The sequence below is a fragment of the Spermophilus citellus genome (assembly GCF_964194105.1).
Source record: "Spermophilus citellus genome assembly, chromosome: 4".
Lineage (NCBI taxonomy): Eukaryota > Metazoa > Chordata > Mammalia > Rodentia > Sciuridae > Spermophilus > Spermophilus citellus.
The window spans coordinates 666223-685240 of NC_138185.1; the positions used below are offsets into that span (position 1 = coordinate 666223).

A 19018-nucleotide genomic window follows, 5' to 3' on the forward strand; every position below is an offset into this window, starting at 1 on the left:
AGCGCCGCCACCGCCGGAAGTGCCCGCGCGCGGGGGCCGCCGGGACGCGGCCTAGTCCCGGCCTCGGCCCGCGTCCAGTCTAGCGCCGCGCGGGGGTCAGCGCGGGGTCGGCCGAGTCAGGACCTCAGCGGCAGAGGCTCCAAAGTCGCTGCGGAGGCTGCGGCGTCGGTGCGGGCGCAGGTGGGCCGCGGCGGGTGCGGCACAAGAACCCGGCCCCGCCAGTGAGCGCTTCGGGAACTGGCTGGCCCTGGGCCGCGGCTGCAAGTTGCAGGCGTGTTCCGAGTACGTGGTCCAGAGGGAGAGAGGCTTGGGAGGCGGAGACGGAAGGGACAGGAAAGGGCCTGGACTCTGAAAGGCCGGCCATTACCACCCGCGGAACGAGCTGCGGTGGGAGTGGTCGGGGAAGAGCGGGGTCAGGGGGCTTCCAGAATGGCCGGGAACGCCCGGGCTGGAGTTGAGCTGCCCGCGGGACGGACGGACCGTAGGGGAAGCCGGGGAAGTGGGGTGCTGGCGGTGCGCACCGTGACGTCTCTCGGGTCCCCAGGCAGGATGTACACACTGCTGTCCGGGCTGTACAAGTACATGTTCCAGAAGGATGAGTACTGCATCCTGATCCTGGGCCTGGACAACGCCGGGAAGACGGTAGGTGCCCGCCTGCCCGGCCCCTCCCTGCCGGGGTCTGCTGGGGGTTATACCCATAGCTGCTGTGCACCGCAGGGCCGTGATCACCACCACATTCTTGAAGAGCAGCACACGGATCTGTTTGGTTTCTCTTTTCGTTTTTTAAAGGTTAGACCCGTAATCCCAGCAATTTAGGAGGCTGAGGCGGGAAGATGGCAAGTTCAGAATCAGCCTCAGCAACTTACCAGTCCCGAAGCAATTTAGTGAGACCCTGTCTCAGAATTTAAAAAAGGTGGGGGTGGAGTGGAGACGTAGCTCAGTGATAAAGCACCCTTGGGTTAATGCTCTAGTACAAAAAATAAGTAAATAAAAAATAAGAGTATTTGAGAAACACGTGGAAAACTGCCTTAGCTGCCTTTTCCTTTCTCCTCAGACCTTCCTGGAGCAGTCGAAAACCCGGTTTAACAAGCAGTACAAGGGCATGAGTCTATCTAAAATCACTACCACCGTGGGTCTAAACAGTAAGATGCACCTTAAAGATGTGGATTTAGGGGTACCCCTAAGGATGCTGTTATGGCCACAACTCAGCCCGTCAGTGGCCAGAGCCCTGTGTATTAGGCTGCTTCCCAGACCCCTGTGGGTGGCACCAGAGTGTTTTGCCCTTTCCCTAGGAGAGCTGGGACTTGGTGTGTCAAAGACTAATGTCATGAGCTTGCCCATTCTCTCTTCTCCCCAGTTGGTACTGTAGATGTGGGAAAGACTCGCCTCATGTTCTGGGACTTAGGAGGACAGGAAGAGCTGCAGTCCTTGTGGGACAAGGTAAGACATACAAGTCTGTCCCCACAGCATTTCTTTGCAGATAATAGCCCTTGGTCTTCCTGTGTGAAAGTCCATTATCCACTTTTTCCCCTGAGACTTCTCTCTGGTCTCTGTCCCAGGTTTCCCAGTCACTCCCTGTTTCATTCCAGCCAAACATGCTGCTAGAGTCATCACAAAAGTGGTAGCAGGGGATTCCTGTGGTGGTCAGCACAGAGCACTTCCTGGGGGAACACAGAGAGCTGCAACCTGTCTTTTGGCAGTTAATGATGGAAAGGGTTGCTCTAAACCAGCAGGCCAGGAATGGGGTTTACCTGGGCATTTTAAGGCATCTGGCTCAGGACCACGTCAGTTCTTTTTGAGCATTTTGGGGAACAGTCAAACTAGGAATAACTTTGGGGTAAGCCAACACTTACCAAGACCAGAGAATGTTCAAGGCCCCAGCTAGGGCTCAAGCTTGCTGGGAAAATCAGGCAGCTGGCCTGGTCACAGAGTCATTAAGGCATCTGTTTCTCAGCATAAGAGAAAAAATGGGAGAAGCAGGAGGTCTCTTCACCACCACCATCGCTTGCCAAGTGAGGACGCACTTGTTTCCTTCCTGCTTACAGTAATTTTGTTGCCGATCACCACAGGATACAGGCAAAAATGGCAAGAATCAGATGAGGGGTGGGCACAGAACCTGCATCTGCAGGTGGATCTGCCTGTCTCAATTCTAGCTCATTATACATTTTTCTCTGGTAGCTTTTTCCCCATACCAGGGAGTGTCCTCAAGCAGACAGAAACTGCTTCCTGTTTTGATGTAGGTTATGGGCATTTCTGAGACCCCAGTGTGGTACCCCTCTCTATACACAGCCTAGATTATACTGTGGGTTCAGCTCAACCTATGCCAGGCACTGGGTCCGGTACTGAGCAGGACAGACCTGGCCCTTCCCTTAGGGAACTCCTGTCCCATGGGTTGGCACTGTGGGTTTAGGGGAGCCCAGTGCTATAGTGCAGATGCCTCAGCTACCCTCACACACAGTATCCAGCCAGGCATGGTGGAACATGCCTGTAATCCCAGGGAGGCCGAGACAGTAGGATTCCAAGTTCAAGGTCAGCCTCAGCAGTGTAGCAACACCCTGTCTCAAAAAATAATAAAGGGGCTGGGGATATAACTCTGTTGTTAGAGTGCTTGTCTCACGTGCCCAAGGCCCTGGGTTCAATCCCCAGCACCACTCAAATAAAATAAAAGAGTTAAGAGATGTAACTTAGTGGAAAAGTGTCCCTGGGTTCAGTCCCCAGACTGCATAAAAGAAAAGAAAATACAAAAACCTGAGGACCTGCACCTGATTCTGACCTTGGTCTCCTTTCTTGGGTCCCATCAAAGTGTTCTGTCTTACCCTCATCTAAATGCAGATGCAACTGGGGAGCCAGGGTCTCAGGAATGGAGACCAGGATGGGTTGGGCATAGTGTGCACATTGGGGATCTGTGCTGGGAAGGCAGCAAGGAGGGTACAGGACTGAGCAGGGGGAAATGTCACTTTGGGTGATGGGGTCAGCAGGGCCTTGGCAAGCTGGGAGTACAGGAGGAGAGTTGCTTGTCACAGCTATACCATGTTGGACAAAGATGACTAGGACTCCTTCTGTCACCGGTGTGGACAGGTGTGACCTGGTAAGATGGCTCTTAGCAGCCAAAGTGGGTCCTGCAATAGCCAAAGTGCCTGCCACTGGGTAGCAAGACTGCAGTGGGGCCCTGTGGCCAGCTGCGTACCACTTGTGTTCGTATCTTTGCTCTGGGGAATGGCTCTTCTTCTCAAGAGGAGGCTGGCCCAGGAGAATGTGGGCCTGTAGTCTTGGCACCTGATCCTGGGCTGTGTTCATCTTTGTTGCCACCAAGGGTCTGAGCCCTTGTCCAGATGGCTCACTGGGTTTCCCTGCCCCTGCCAACTGGTGTCAGTTACCTTGCCAAGGTGGGGTCTCCCAGGCAGCCACGGTTTATGACTCAGCAACTCTGTGGAGCACTTGCTGCTTTAGTGAGTAGACCTCCAACCCCACAGAGCCCTCAGTTATGGGGACAGTCAGCCGAGTCCCCCATAGGTTACTGGGAGGGACAGGAAGGGGCCTATATTCCACTGTGGTCCCTGAATGCTGTGACCTCCTTGTTGGAGCCCAGTACCTCAGGTCTCTAACTGGGAGTGCTGATCTCATCCTGAGGCCTGGCCCCCTGCAGGCTGCCGCTAGGCGAATACTGTGGCTGGCCCAGCCCTGTGTGACACTGTCCAGGTGTGGGCCCATGCCATGATAGTGGCTTACAGGAGCCTCTGGGGCTGGTGTGACATATTGCATCATGGGCTGACATCTCATGGTGGGAGTACCCATTGCTGCTGAGATTAATTTGACTCCAGAGTTCCTCTGATTTCCTTGAGGACCACACCCTGTTGAGCTTCAGCCCTGCTTTCACTGTCAGGCTGCATCCCTCAGCCTTGGTGAGTGGAGCCTGTCCCATTAGGCTTGTGCTCTGCCACCACAGTCACCGCCTCTCACTCACCCAGTGCTGCATCCCTGCACTGGGCAAGCCAAATCACTTTATCCCCAGCAGCTGCTCTGGTGGACCTTACATGGGTACCAAGGCCTCTGCTCCTTGTGCCTGCTGCTTGCCTCTGCTCCAGGCCCTGTGTCCATGCTGTCCACAAGTTGGCACACATGCATCTCAGGCCACGACTTCTCACACAAGCAGCTGAGCTGCTCTTCAGCTCTGGCTTGTCCTTACCTGTCTATCTGACCTATGCTTGGGTATTTCCCTTTCTGGTTGTTCAGGGCTTTCTTACATGGCCAGAGGTGTGTTGTATCTGTTGGAGAGCTAATGTGCCATTCCCATCTCACTGGCTATCTCTGAGCCATTCATCTTGTGCGTGGTAGGTGTTCAGGATGGCTCTGAGTTCCAAGGTCTGAGACCCAGTTATCCTATCTGTGCCTTGCTCATGCACTTCAGGTGCTACTGGGACTCACTGGGCTGGCTGTAGACCCTCTGGTAGAACCTGCCAGCTCCTGAGTCTGTAGCAAGAGGCCAGCCTATTGCCCAGCCCTCCTGGAGATGGCAGCCTGTGTGCCAGGCCTAGCTCCAGGCCAGAGCAGCTCCTGTGTATGGGTCTCACTGTAGAACCCAGGAGGACATCTGGAACTGAGCCTCCTGCTTCTCAGGTGCAGTGGCTTATCTGTTCCTGGACCAGAAGCCCTAAGGCTCTTGCAGAGCTAGCAGCCTGCTCCTTCTCCAGTTATTGCCCACCTGAGGGGTGCATGTGACCACTGGCTTGTCTTGTTCTTCAAGAGCACATCCTGGTACTTGTCAATGCCGAGTACCATTGTGCTGGGACAGGAGAGTTGGTGTAGCCCCGGGTGAAGTGGCAGGCATGCTGTTATCTGTGCCACAAGGATATGGCAGTCTCCCAAATTCTGTTCTGCTTGGGGTGAAAATACACCTGCTGAATCTTTGGCTGTTGCCATGTAGACCTGCACCTCCTGTGTCTGTCTGGCCCCAGTAGTGCTGCCCACTGATCACCCTTGGTGAGCCCAGGACTGGCCATGTCCAGCCTGCAGAGGTCTGAACTCAGTAGGGCTGACTGTCCTGGCAGGGGCAGGGCAGCTTTGTAGGTTTCTCCGAGTGCCTTGTCAGAAACATGCCTGTCCCTCTTGCATCCCCATTGCTGTGCTCCCCCTTGTGCCTGGTGCTACACAAACCCCCAGGTGCACTCCTCACAGAGATCAGGCTAAGATCTGGACTTCTCCCAGCCCTGTCTCTTTAATGCCACCATCAGCCACGGCCGCAGGTGGGTTCTCAGGATAGCACCTAGGCAGGAGAAGGATGACTCCATCATCAGGGTCAACAAGCCTTTCCCTAAAGGCCCTGGATATGTGTCTACAACTGAGCTCCCCCAGCTCCAGAAAGCACCCCAACAGATCTTCCCCTTGGGGCTGCACCTGTTACCTGACTGTGGCCCCTGAGGTGAGAATCTTCCTTTTATGGACCCCTCCTGATGGCCATGACATGGAGCTTGGCCAAGTCCACCCTTGGCAGGGTGGTGGCTCCAGCCATCTTCCATGTCTTCCTAGTACTATGCAGAGTGCCATGGTGTCATCTATGTCATCGACTCCACTGACGAGGAGAGGCTGTCTGAGTCGAAGCAGGCATTTGGTGAGTGTAACCCAGATAGAGCAGAGGCAAGAATCTATGTCCCAGGGCTGTGTGGGGAGAAGTGAGGGGAGGTCGGATCTAGCCTGGACATGGTCCAGTCTGGTCCATGTGTTTGGAGCTGGCTTCCTGGCATGCGAGGGGAGGGTGAAAGGAGAGTTGGTGCCACTCTCCATGCTCGTGGGCCCCGGGCACTGCCTGCTATCAGGATGCAGGGTGCAAGGTGCTGCCTGTCGTACCCTCTCCAGAGAAGGTGGTGGCAAGCGAGGCGCTGGACGGTGTCCCCATCCTGGTGTTGGCCAACAAGCAGGATGTGGAGGTGAGCCCCACACAACTTCTCTGGAGTCCCTGTGTCCCAACTATAAGGAGAGTGGTGTGTGTGTACCCTCATGCTGAGAGCGCCACGTCCTTCTGGGTGCACAGAGCTCTTGAGCCCTCTCTGTCTCATGTGCTCAGGACCTCCAGCTCCCGGAGCCCAGTTCCTCTCTGAGTGTCCTGGAGCTCTCATCACTAGGCAGACCCATCCTCGCTGTAGGCGCTCTCACCCTGCTGTAGGTACCACCCTCTTCCCTAGGGAAGTGCCAGGATTTTGGTGAGGGGAGGGTAGCACCCCAGAGACATATTCCTTCTGTGTGGGCATCTTTTCCCCTCTGGAGGGTGACTGTGCTCTGTCCTAGAGTGGGACTGGGGAGACCCAGGTGAAAGCTCTGAGCTCAGAAGTTGTGAGGGGCCCTTGAGTGAGAGTCAGCTCTGACCCCAGCCTGTCGCCACCATCATTGGAGCCAGTGTCTGTACCAAACCTCCCCCGAGCCTTTGGGACCCCTTGGAGGTGATGCTGCCATGGAGAGGCTCTGCACAGAAGCAGCTGCAGCCCACAGTGGCTGCCAGTGTCTGGAGGACCAGGGAAAGCATCACTCTCCGGAAGTGCCTCTGCCCCTTCCCTAGCCTGCCCCACATGGCCTGTCTCCTTGCTTCCTTGCAGACCTGCCCCACCAGCCCTGCTCCTGCGTCTGGAAACTACTAATGGGGGTTGTCTGTCACGGGGTGGGGTCTTCTTTCAGGGAAGGGTGAGCGGAGAGGACACTGCCACTTCCGCCTCCCTCACCCGGCCCACCAGGGCCACTGAGGCCCACTGCCTTGCCACCTGGCTTGTGTCAGCTCCCTGCTTGGAGCCCACGTCCTCACTGTGGCTGCTGTAGGGACTGCTGTCAGGGTGGGGGTGGTCCTTGCCGTGCAGCCTGGATGGGGCAGGCATGGGGGCTGCTGCTTAGGGCCTCCTCTTCCCCCAGACTTGCCTCTCGATTCCTGACATCAAGACTGCGTTCAGTCACTGCACCTGCAAGATTGGCAGGCGAGACTGCCTGACCCAAGCCTGCTCTGCCCTCACGGGGTGAGTGGGCCTCCCCAATAGGGGCCTGGGCATGGAGGCCGACTCTGCCTCACACCACTGTCTCTACAGCAAAGGAGTGCGCGAGGGCATCGAGTGGATGGTGAAGTGCGTCGTGCGGAACGTCCACCGGCCACCACGGCAGAGGGACATCACATAGGCACACCTGAGCCCTGCCTTGGATGGCCCTTCTGCAAGTGCTGAAGAAGCTCGCTCCCCGCCATGGGCTCCTGTGCCATGGGGCTGGGGGTTGGGTTTGCTTTGCCTTTTGCTTCCTTCATTTGCTCTGTGTTTTCTGTAAGACAAACTCCTCTGGAAAACTGTAGGCATCCAGAGGCTTCTGCCAAGAGGCGCCGGGCAGCTGGGCCCACCTGGCTCCAGGCAGGCCACCACAGGCTGGGAGCCCTTCCCAGTCCAGGCATGGAGCTGGGTGAGGCCCTGGTGGACAGGCTGCCCTTGAGGCCTGCCTGCCCATTCAAGGTGGGGTTTTTAGGGAAATGGGTTGGAAATGAGGATCTGGCTCTGGTGGGTATTCTGTCCAGCTTTCCCATGAGGAGGCAGGTATGGCCTCATATTGGAGGTAGTCTGGGGCTGGTCTTACCTTGAGAGGATCTGGTCCACAGCAGGGCCCTGGGCTTTGGTGGAACCTTGGGATGGAGTGGAGACCTTCCTAGGTGGCTGTGCCCACTGGTCCATTATCATCTTGCTTTAGTCCCCAGGGAGGGGTAACATGGAAATGCTGGGAGGTCATGCAGGTGTGTATGTCCTTCTTACCCTGCAGGTTGGGTGGTGTTTCTGGAGACAGCACTCTGCCCTTCTAGTGCAGCCAGGGCAGCAATGCAGTCAAAGCAGCTCCTGTCCATCCATTCCGTGGAGCAGCCCAAAGGCCAGGTTCCCTTCTGTCTGGCAGAGTGACTGTAGCAAGGAACTGTACCATGGGCCCTCAGGGTGGGCAGGTGGCAGATGGGAACTCCCTAGGCAAGTAAGGAGCCATGACTACATCCTGTGGGTGTGGAAAGCAGCCCAGCCACAGTCCAGAGAATTGGTGGCTCTTTGTCCCAGATCAGGTCACAACCAGACTTTATCTTGGAGGGGGTGGGAAATGGGTGTCTAGCTGTAGTCCTTGATAAAGTCTCTGTTCCCACCCTTGCAGGCCCCAAAGGGTGTTCTGCAGGTTGATTCTTAGGACCTGAGGGTCTCCAGCCTCAGGAAGGACCTGGCCACCCTGGAAGGGGAGGGTGGCATACCCAGTTCCTTAGGCTCTCTGGATAGGTCTGGAGACCACCTTGTTTCTGAGAAGACAATGGGATGCTTGAGGTCCTTGGCCGGGCTTCTCATGGGAAATCCCCTTGCACATTAGAAGTGGGTGGGACTCAAAAGATCAGGGTAAAGGGGTCCCTCTAGCACAGTGAGACGTCCTGTGGGTGCTGCCCCATCCTTCCTCTGCTACTTAACCAGAGGAAGACTTGGGGAAATGGGTATTTCACAGACCTTCCTGTGGATGATATGCCCTGGTGTTTCAGGTATGGGTGGGAAAGGCGGGCCCAGACCCCAAGGTCTGCTGAAGCACCTGGGCAGGGTGGAACTTCCCACCAGGTATCCCTGCCTGTCTTTGAACAGAAACATGACTTTAAAGCAACAAGTCTTACAAAATGCCTTTTTAAAATAAACCTTAAGAAGTCTCCCTTGGTGAAGTTGGGGTCTAGAGGCAGGGTGAGGGTATGCGGCAAGACATAAATAAGGTGCTGCGGGATAGGGTGTGCCACATCAGCTGAGTGTTGACTGCAAAGCCATGCCACTCTCCCTGGGTGGCAACCTGTTCTCCAGCCACCACAGCCTCTTGGAGATGCCCTGGGAAGCCACCAAGTCAGTGATAGTATACTCACATTCCTTTGTCTCCCTGCAGGAGGGTCAGAGTGGGCACATGGGCCACCAGTTTCACAGACCAAAAGTAAACTGCAGAGTGCAGGACAAAGATGGAATATAAAGCCCAGGGAGCACAGGGGTGGGGCAGCCGCCCAGCAGCTCCAGGCCAGGGTAGCCAGTGCAAGGGCCCAGGGGTCTGCCCTATCTATAGAAAGAATTGGGAGGGACAGGGAGGTTCAGTCATGAGGTGTAGTAGGACGAAGGTTAGCATCTGCATCTCAGAAACCTGGGCTCTCTGGGCCTGTGCAAGGAAGCAGTGGCCTTTCCCAAGGACAGGGAATGTGTGTCCAAGATTCTTCTGGGACTTCTCCAGTGGAACTCAGCCTAACTTGAATCCTAGTCCTCTGCCACCCTGAAAAGCTTAAAGGCTTGGTGGGAACTTGGAGTTCCCAACCCTATGAAGCTTCTGGAGGCCCTCCCTAGCTGCTGTGCCTTCCAGGCTGCTCTCCTGGATCTGGGCTGGAGGTAGGAGAGGGTGTAACTAGTGCTCAGGACTTGACCTGGGCACAGGCTGGCACTGTATGGTCCCAGGGAGGTACCAGAACTGATGTGTAGATTCTCATGCACCTGCCAGAAACCTGCATGCACAAAGGAGCCAGGGTGTGGTGTCAGGCACATTTATGAAATACAGCCAGGCAGCACTGCCTCAAGCTCCTGCACCTGCACTTGGTCCTGGCTGTGTGAAGAGGATAGGGTTGGGCATTGGGTCACACCAGCTCCAGCGTAGGGAGTGCCCATCAGGGCAACAGGACCAGTCTCTCCAGTGTTCTTGTCCTTGCTGGAGTGGACATTGCCCAGTCCATGCCCCCCAGGCACAGGTAAGGGGCCACTGCCATGTGCTTGCTGCAGCTTGCCTGCCAAGCAACAGAAAAAAGCATGCCAGCCTGTGGGAATGCTCACTTCTGTCTGGCCACTGTCCTTGTGCCTGGTAAGGCAGGAACCCTCCTGGGTGGAGCCCAAGATGTGATTGGTAGGGGATGAGGGGGCTGCCCCAAAAGGACTTCCTGCAGGGGTCTGGAGCCTGGCCCAACATGCACACCCTCAGACTAGGTCAGCTTGGGCTCCTATTCTCTTTCCTGAAGAAATGTTCCTGAGGGCCTGAGAGGGTCCCCAGGGCAGGAACAGGACTGGTCAGAGGAGACCAGGTCTCATCACCCTCCATAGTCCAGGGCAGTGACCCTGACTTCCACATGCTGCAGGCACCTGGGGGAGCTGAGTACAGCCCACACAGCTGCCCTTCTGTTGGGGGAGGGGGACAGGGCTAAGGCCTTGACCAGGAGCAGGTCTGGGGCAGGTCTCCTCTGAGAGTACCAAGGGCACCCTCCCTGCTACTCAGATCTTCAGTGTATCCTCAGATACCCCAACAAGCAAGGTCACACAGACACCTTTTGGCCACTGTCAGCAGTTTTATTTGCACATAGCTGACAGAGGTCCCTGGGGAAAGTTACAGAGAAGAATTTCTGGCAGACCTATCCCAGGCCCCATGTGTCTGAGGCTGTAGGATTGACTCCTGGACCCCACCACAGCGGGGACAAGCTAGTGTGGGGGCCACAGCAGGGCACAAGGTAGTCCACAGATGTTCACTGGAGCTTGGGCCAGAAGATCTGTGTGATATGCTTCCTGGCAGCAGCATGACAGGACACCTCCTGGAGGCCTGTGGAGACATCAGGTTGCTGGGCACGTCTGCTGAACACCACAGCCTAGCGAAGGGCCTTAACTTCTTCCCACCCAGCCCACCACCTGAAGTGCCATCACCAGAAGTGGACATCAAAGGAGAGGCACTGTGTTCTCTGCCCGGAAACCTGGTACAAGGGGCCCGGGTGAGCTCACTTGCCCTCCCAGTGCCATCCCCCAGACTTAGCAGTCTTTGCAGCCTGGGACAGCTTACCCCACCCAGGATTCGCATGCCCATCAGGAGGCCTGGTGTTGGTCTGTGGTGGTGCCCTTGGGCACTGCACTTCCCACTGGCCTCTGTCTAAGGAAAGAGGAGATCTTGCTCTGGGTCTTCCCTGGTTTATCCACCTGTGAGGGACCTGCAGAAAGGAGCAAGTTGGAGGGGTGCCCAGTGCTGCCCTCCTGCCTTCCCGCTTTCCCAGGGCTGCAGGTGACCCAAGTGTGACAGAATGGGCAGAGAGAGTGCCCAAACAGGTGCCCACCTGCTTGAGGTGCTCCAAGGGTGAGCTCAGGGGAGCTCTCCTCCTGAGGACTCTGCAGTGTTGTCACTGTGGTGGGCAGGCCCATCAGTTCTGCACAGGTCTGCACGAAGTGCTGTTTGTGGTGGGGACGCACAAACATGCTGAACCCTGTGGGGAGTTTTGCTCAGGCTGTACCTACCCTGCATGGCCAGGCCCACACCATCCTCTCCACAGCCCTCCTGCCCTGCCCACCCCACCCTGGGGCCACTTGCTCTGCAGCAGGGGGAAGTCCTCAGGCTTTGAGGTGGTCAGCGCAGCTAGCACAGCCAGAACCTTGTTGAGGTCATCATCACGTTTATATGCCTTCAGTGCTGCCAGGAGCTGGCTGCAGCCTGCAGACCCTAGGGCCTTGCGGGCATCTGCCAGGTAAGCACTCACAGCAGGCTGGCCCCGCTGTTCCTCTCTGGACATGACTTGTGGACAGCTGCCCAGGGCTCCTGATCAGGGGTAGAATGGCTCAGAGGTAGTGTTGGGCCTCTGGGGGTCCAGGGCTCCCCCTCCACTCCCTTTCCTTCCAGGAACTCCTGCAGAGCCTAGTGCTGGTCAGGACAGTGGGGGCATAATGGAGAGCAGATAGGAGACACCCCTGCCAGAGGCTCCAGCTCTGCTCCAGACTGTTCTGGCTGCAGCCACACAAACCAAACTAGAGCACAAGCCTCTTTGAGAACTGTACACCCTACCTAGGTCTACAGGAGTCAGGTACCTGCAGGGGTCAGCCTGGCCGACAGGTGGGGCCCACCCTGGTTCAGGTGCTTTCCAGGATCCAGCTGCCCGGACACACCCTCAGACTGGGTCAGCTTGGGCTCATATTCTCTCTTTCCTGAAGAAATATGCTCCTGAGTGCCTGAGAGGATCCCCAGGGCAGGAACAGGACTGGCCAGAGGAGACCAGGTCTCATCACCCTCCACAGTCCAGGGCAATGACCCTGACTTGCACATGCTGCAGGCACCTGGGGGAGCTGAGTACAGCCCACACAGCTGCCCTTCTGTTGGGGGAGGGGGACAGGGCTAAGGCCCTGCCCAGGAGCACAGAGCCATAGGTGCAGGCACCAGGACCTCCACCCCCCACCAGCCCAGACTCCTACGGATGAGCCTGCTCTGAAAAACCATAGGGTGGGCTGCTCTTTGGCAAAAGCAACAGCAGGCACTGCCCCTCTAGGACCCAGCTCACCTCAGCTCAGAGGCAGGAAAAGAAGGTAGAGAAGTGCTTAGCATCTAGACCTGGTATGTGCACCTGGCTCCCCAAGTGCAGGTCTCTCCTGGGAGGCCTAGGCCCAGCCCAGTGCATAGGAACAGGGCTTGCCCACATAAGTGCTTCCATCTTATGGTAATGCTATCAGCCCCCACATAGGAGCAGGGAGGCTGGGCCAAACAAGAGCACAGATGCCCACTCTGACCACCCAGGGTCCCAGGTACCACCCATCCTTGGGGTCAGAGGCCGAGGATCCTGCTTGGTAGCTCACCACTGTGGTCCTGGGCTGACTGTGCATGCTGCCCATGGGAAAGACTGTGCTCTGGCTGGCAGCTGCAGCTTTGGCCTGTTAGCTGGAAGCAGATATCCTCAAACTGTTGTTTGTGGTGAGGCCGCACAAACTGGTAGAACCCTGTTAGGAAGGGAAGCTGCCTGTGCCCATGTACTGTGGCCACTGAGATGGAGGTTTGAGGGGCTGTGGGTGGCCTACCAGTTCCCTTGTCCAGAAGGTAGGGACAACCTTAGGCCCTAGAAGCCCTCTGGCAAGTGCTCCCCACCCGCAACAGCTAAGGTACTCCGCCCATGGCAAGAGGGCTCTGCAAGCCAGGGCACCTTGAAGCAGGGTGTGCTTCTTGGGGTCCTTAGCAAAGAGGCTCCCAAGGCAAGCTGCCAGGGCTTCGAAGTTGTCAGAGCCCTTGTAGTCCTGCAGGGCCTGGGTGAAGGTGTCAAAGCTGGCTTGACTCAGGGCCTGCTTCACGGCCACCATGAACAGCTTGGCTCTGCCCGCCTGCACACCAGCTGTTGGCTCCTCCTGCTGGGCACATGCAGAGAGGACCTATCAGGGCCAGCCCCATCCTTTCTGCCCTTGGTTACTGCCAGGAGAGGCCTGCAAGGGTCCACTGTAGCTCCCTGCACCTAAGGCCCACCACAGGTACAGGTGGAGCTGAACTCAGAGGGCAGCTTGCAATGAGAGCTGCTTCTCAGCAGGCTGTGCCCACTTGATTTTCCTCCAGCCATTTTCTATTTATATATTTATTTTGAGACAGGGTCTCACGAAGTTGCCCAGGCAACTTAGGATCCTCCTGCCTCAGCCTGCCCGGTCCCAGACATGGCCACCATGCCCAGTTAGGCCCACGTGGTTCTATGAAAACCAAGGCAGGCTGGTCCAGGCAGTCCCAGCAACCCTGCCCCACCCTTCCTGGCTGCACCAGCCCTCCTGGGCACTGCTTGATTCTTCCTAGACGCTGAGGGACATGACCACAGCAGTTGCACTTGGGCTTTTAGCAGGCAAAGGGCCCGTCTCAGGTCTGACTCGGTGGCTCTCATCTGAGACCTGGAGCACACTGCACCTGCTCACACGAGGCAGGTCGGAGTCTGTACTCGGGGACGGCAAGGGTCCCGACGTGCTCCCCACCATAGCTGGAGGGGGAGTGGAATCATGGCCAGTTGTAAGACCCAAAACAAATGGGCCCAAGGGCTAAACCAGATCCTGGCTAGAAAGGAAGAGGGGCTCTCAAGACACCCACAGAAGGAACTGTAAACTCCAGCCAACTGTCATCACTGCTGCCCAGGAAGTCCACCTGTTGGGGCCGACTGACCCACACCCTACTTGGTTGGGGACCATGGGCACAAGAGTCAAATTCCAGACATGTCCCTGAGCAGCCAGTGTGGCTGCAGAACGGCTCACATACCGGGCTGACCAGCCTAATCTTCCTCCTTCCTCCTCTCGGCATGTCGGCCAGCCTCTTCTCACGCTGGAGGGCTGGGGCGGTGTGACCCAGGACCTGAGGGGGACACAGCTATGGTCCCAACCCCAAACTTGAGGGTCTGCAGGAGCTCTGACAGTGTCCTGAACAGAAGCCCTGCAGGGGGAGGCTGTCATGCTCAAGTCCTGGTGGCAACTGGATTTGGGGCAAAGGCCCCTAGGGACCAGAACTCAAGTCCCACTCTAGCCCAGGCCCCGAGAAAGCCAGCTTTGGGTGCAGCAGGCAACAGGAGCCACTAGGCTGTGCCAGCCTGACCTGCCAGGGAAGCATAGCATGGCGGGGGGCATAATCAGGACCTCATTGCTTGGGGCTGAGGGCATAGAGTATAGCTAGGGGTGCTGAAATCCCCCATCAACCCACCAGGAAGGGGATTTACAGAGGCAGTGGGAAAGATGCCAAGGTCAAATGGGCAGGACCTGGGCAGGTTTCAGAACCCCAGTGTTCACCCCCAGGCACTCCTCTGCTCCAAGCCTGCACCTCCCTTCAAGGGCAAGCCTCAGCACCAAGCACTGGACCCCATCTCCGCACCTCTTCCTCCCTGAGGTGGGCCTTATCTGCAAGTGCCTCAGCCCTCTGCTCACTGTGCTCCAGGGCAGCCAGCAGTCCCACGGGCCTCCGCTGGGCTGGGACAGGCTCCTGCTCATACTCCACGCACAAGCTGCTCTCGGGGTTCCCAGAGGATGGCAATCCTACAGAAGCATGAGAATGAGAGCAAGGCTCACAGGAGCCAGGCAGGCTGTGCCTCTGTCAATGGTGGCCCCGAACCCAGCCCTATTAACCTGTGGACCCGGGCCTCAGGCTGGGCACATGCACATCCAGACTTGTGGCTTTCCTGGCAGAGAGGAGGGTGCTGGGCAACCTGGCCGTGCAGACAATCGCTTCTTCCCCACCCACACCTGGGGCTGCAGCCAGTGGGGCCCGTGTAGGCATCTGCAGACCACAGGGCAGGTGGGGCCTGTTTCTGTGACTCTTCAGAAGAGGAACCCCAATCCCTCCCTGGGTAGGGCACAAGGCACGGCCAGCTGGGCATCTGGGAGCTCACAATTTTCTGAGCGACACGGAAGAACTGTGCCACATCCCGAATAACGTGGCCAAAGTTGTTGTATACCTTGAGGTAGGGGCGCACCCAGGAGGGCAGCTGGGCTCTGGCGTCAGCACAGGCGAACCTACAAGGTGTGTGGCCTTCAGCCAGGGTCCTCTGCTCTTTGACCCACTTCACAGGGCTCCAGTTTCCAAACAGAGGCTCACTGTCTGCCAGGAGGAGTCCCCCAGCACAGAACCCCAGGGGGCTCACACGGGGCTGAAAGGCCCAAGGCCCACAAAGGGCCTCCAGTGGCCAGGGGGAGCCCTGGTGCACGTACCTGTGGTCGCACAAGAAGACAGCCCCATAGTCATGGCGGTGCCTGATGACCCGCCCAATGGCCTGGTTCACAGCCCTGGACGCCTGCAGTCGGTACCACTCCTGCCCAGAGAGGAACTGCAGGGGCAGGGGCGCCTGGTCACTGGGGCTGTCACCAGTCCCCTGCCCTCACCCAGCCCTGGCTCTGTGGTGTCTCACCTGGCCTCCAGTCCCACTCTGGCTCCTCATCTCATCCAGGAACTGCATCTTGAGAACAATCCGGGGGTCCATGCGTGGTGGGTATGGGAGGCCCGTGACAACCACACCTCGGCCATTGGTGTCTGAGAAATCCAGCCCCTCACTGGCCTAAGACACAGGCCCAGGAGCTGCCTGGGGCAGTGGAGACTCCTCACCCCTGATGCCCCCACCTGAGCTCGGGGCTCTTCCCAATGGTCCCTCTGTGCCCCAGCCCACACAGCCCCATCTCTCAGGCATGGGTGAGATATAAGGAAGCCCCCTCCTTGCCCCAGCCGGGCCCATCACCAACTTCCCCTGCTCAGAACCTCCTGTGCCCTGCCAGTGCTTGCTTGGCCTATGAACAGGTCCCAGTGGCCAGCAGGGCCCATGGCAGGGGGAGGATGCACCACAGAGGCCTCACCTTGCCCCGACATACTGCAAGGAAGGTGGCCCCACTGGACCCAGGGGAGGCGACCTGCTTGTAGTAAGCATCGATGACCTGGAGGAAGAGGTTGGTCAGCCTGAGCCTTAGGCCTGGACTCCTCTGCCACAAGGGAGACCGGGATCCCATCCTCCGAAATCGGGGAGCCAGTAGGTCGTACGAACACCACCACTGCTGGTCCCACGGACCCATGCCCAGGACCCAGAGGCTGCCTAGTATTTCCCAGAAAGCACAGGGACCCCACAGCCAGGGTGGTTGTGGGGCCTCAGACACCAGTGAAATGTCAGCGGTTCTCCAGGCAATACACCCAGGGAGGTGGCAGACCCTGGTGGAGCACAGACCTCTGAGAAACTGCCTTTGCTTCTGGGCTCCACAAAGAGAGGCTTGAGCACCTCCATCTTTCTGGCCAAGTCTCGGGCCTGTAGGAGGAAAAGCCAGGTGTGCACAGGCTCGTCAGCACACTGGTCAGACTTGGGCAGTTGTGGGGCTGCAGCTAGTCTTCTCAATGCCCTGGATCTGCCTGCCACCTTGACCAGACTCCCTCCCCTGAGGATGCACAGGGGATGTACCTGCCAGAACTCCAGGCTTTTCTCCATGACGGGGTAGGAAGGGAAGAAGACCAGGAGCCCATGGGGCACCACGCGGGCAATGTTTCCTGGAAGCATGGTGGCCATGGTCAAGGCAGAGGGCCCCACAGCTCTTGGGAGAGGGGAATGGGTGTGCCAACTCCAAGTGGGGCTCTGACAGCATGGGAGGGCTGGACACCAGGGCTTCCCAGAGAGGGCAGACTCCTAGGTGGAGTGGCACTTACCCAGAGCCTTCCCCAGGGAAGACAAGCACTCTTCAGAAAACCTGCAGAGCCAGGGAGGCTGCTGTCATGAGGACCAGAGCACAGCTATACCCCACCACCCTGTGAGGCCCAGACAGGACCCCCTTACCGCTTATCAAACGCGGAGCTCAGCTGGGCTCCATCCGGGCCTTTGGGAATAACTCCCACCCAGAGCTGGTGTCTGTCGATGACGTGTGGGTTCTCCAGACAAACTGGGAAGGGGCTGGAGCCAGGCAGAGGGAGCAGTCAGTGGGTGGCCCCGCGGGCAGCACCCCTACACCCAGCTGTCCCCAGCACTTTGGTCTCTGGTCAGGGGTGACCCATACATCTGCATCTCCAGGGCGAAGGAGGAAAGCGGGGCCAGTGTGCCGCTGGTGAGGATGAGGGTGTGGACACCCTGGCGGGTCAGCTCATGCATGCTGTGGCCGGGACTGAAGCACCAGTAGCTCAGCACCTTCCCTGTGAGGAAAGGGGGTGTGAGGATGGGACATCTGTCATCTTTCCCACCTTCCTACAGTCACACAGGCACAGGGTGCAGAAGTCAGAACAAAAAGGCTCTCCTGAGGTTAGCTGAGCCTGAGAGCTCGGAACACGAGGGAGCAGGAGGCAGGTCAAGGCGAATGCTAGGAGACCCCTTGGGAGAGACCACCAATCTCACACCCAAACTTTTCCAAAGCCTAATGTGTGGCACAGGGCTCAGAGGCCCTCTGCTAAAACCACAGGGAAGGAAGCAGGTCCAGCCTCCCAGGCATGAAAGACCTCTGCAGAAGCCAGGGAAGTGAGTTTCCAACTCTGGGCAGTCAGGACAAACAAGGTCACCACCCCAGAAGCCAGCAGCTTCCCAGAGTGCCTGACCAAAAGGCCCTCGTGGTACCACGCCACTGCTTGCTCCCAGCACTCTCCAGAATGAGGAGTAAGGGCAGACAGCCCAGGGCAGGACCCTTTCCTGAGCTTGGGAACATGTTCCCACATGAGCTGCCCTACATGGGGACCATCAGGGATGCCTGGCAAGGACCCACCACAAAGGGTTGGTTTCCCATCGACACCCCAACACAGGAGACTACTTTTTTTAACTGGATTGAACCCAGGTGCACCCCACCTCTGAGCCACATCCTAGTCCTTATTATTTTTTATTTTGAGACAGGATCTCACTAAGTTGCTTAGGGCCTCACTAAATTGCTGAGATTGGCCTTGAGCTTACAATCTTTCTGCCTCAGCCTCCCAAGTCCCTGGGATCACAGGCGTGCGCCACCATGCACAGGTCAGGGAGGCGGCTTCTAAAAAGCCACATGATTTGAGTGGAAGGAGAATACACTACTCAGGCCCTCATTCTAGGTAACCCTTAGCTTCACAAATGCCACCCCCTACTCAGGATGTGAGAGGCCATACTTTGAGGCTGTGAGGATCAGAGCTCCTGGCCACACCATGGCTCTAGGCTACTCTGGACCCCCCAGACCTTTCTCCCCGACAGCAGTCAAACTACAGTACCCACACAGAAACACCCACTGGCTGCTTCTGCTGAGGCATTGACCCCAAATGAGACAACAGCGGGAAAAAACAGCAGCCCCACACAGGGAAGGGCACAGAGGCCCAGGAGCCAGGGAGGGTTGCAGACACAGAGAGGCACACCTGGAATGTGGGCCCAACACTTCTTGAGTTAGCAGCACCCAGGGGCCCCAGGCATGAATCCACTGTTTCCTGGCCACAAGGACTGACCGTCTCACAGAGGTGGGGCCAGCTGTACCCCAGAACCCCTGTGCTCCAGACACCAAGCCAGGGGCACACTGCACCACATGCAGTGTGTCCCGGGCAGGTGAGAGGCCTCACTGGTCCCTGGGTTTGTCACTGCCCACCAGGTGACGGACAGGTCATGTGCCTTCAGCCTCCTCCAAGGCCCCTCTGGCTTTCAGTGAGCAAGTGAGGTGGCCACAGGTGTGGCTGACTGAGGTAGGCAGTTCCAGTGTGTCTGAGGTCAGCGGGGGAGTGGGTCCTAGCCCATAGGCTGGTACCTGGCTTTTTGGATGCACTGGCGCTCCAAGTGACTGACCGCTGAGCTGCCCTCCTGTATCCTGTGTCAGGATGAATGTGCACCTAGAGGGAC

The 19018-nt window shown here is 57.6% G+C and overlaps 2 protein-coding genes across 14 annotated transcripts in view; one reads left to right on the forward strand and one right to left on the reverse strand.

The window, feature by feature from the left end:
* The first annotated feature begins 21 nt into the window (after positions 1-21).
* Positions 22-8676, forward strand: ARFRP1 (ARF related protein 1). Of its 3 annotated transcripts, XM_081290297.1 has the most exons (8): positions 44-282; positions 545-642; positions 1055-1142; positions 1358-1440; positions 5527-5608; positions 5854-5924; positions 6895-6995; positions 7065-8676. In XM_081290297.1, the coding sequence occupies exons 2-8, from the start codon at positions 550-552 to the stop codon at positions 7150-7152; spliced, it is 606 nt and encodes a 201-aa protein (XP_081146423.1). In that variant the 5' UTR covers positions 44-282; positions 545-549; the 3' UTR covers positions 7153-8676. The 3 variants fall into 3 exon arrangements, with proteins under 3 accessions (XP_081146422.1, XP_081146421.1, XP_081146423.1); XM_081290296.1 differs by lacking the exons at positions 6895-6995; positions 7065-8676 and adding an exon at positions 6366-6866 and having other exon boundaries at positions 22-282; positions 549-642; XM_081290295.1 differs by lacking the exons at positions 6895-6995; positions 7065-8676 and adding an exon at positions 6366-6853 and having other exon boundaries at positions 27-282.
* Positions 8677-10302: 1626 nt separating this feature from the next.
* Positions 10303-19018, reverse strand: part of RTEL1 (regulator of telomere elongation helicase 1) — a 33720-nt gene continuing 25004 nt past the window's right edge. For 2 of the 11 annotated variants that reach the window (XM_081290272.1, XM_081290269.1), the window contains 20 exons: positions 18927-19008; positions 17244-17376; positions 17027-17140; positions 16900-16940; positions 16658-16743; positions 16430-16507; positions 16068-16145; positions 15629-15775; positions 15432-15547; positions 15113-15236; positions 14850-15000; positions 14599-14759; positions 13996-14088; positions 12917-13118; positions 12576-12716; positions 11817-11933; positions 11326-11550; positions 11075-11221; positions 10800-10951; positions 10305-10564 (listed from right to left, as the gene is read on the reverse strand). In XM_081290272.1, the coding sequence (XP_081146398.1) occupies positions 10830-10951; positions 11075-11221; positions 11326-11550; positions 11817-11933; positions 12576-12716; positions 12917-13118; positions 13996-14088; positions 14599-14759; positions 14850-15000; positions 15113-15236; positions 15432-15547; positions 15629-15775; positions 16068-16145; positions 16430-16507; positions 16658-16743; positions 16900-16940; positions 17027-17140; positions 17244-17376; positions 18927-19008 (2358 nt within the window). In that variant the 3' untranslated portion in view covers positions 10305-10564; positions 10800-10829. Of the gene's footprint in view, positions 10565-10799; positions 10952-11074; positions 11222-11325; positions 11551-11816; positions 11934-12575; positions 12717-12916; positions 13119-13995; positions 14089-14598; positions 14760-14849; positions 15001-15112; positions 15237-15431; positions 15548-15628; positions 15776-16067; positions 16146-16429; positions 16508-16657; positions 16744-16899; positions 16941-17026; positions 17141-17243; positions 17377-18926; positions 19009-19018 lie in introns of those variants that run through there. The other 9 variants (XM_081290271.1, XM_081290268.1, XM_081290270.1 and 6 more) reach the window with 9 other exon arrangements.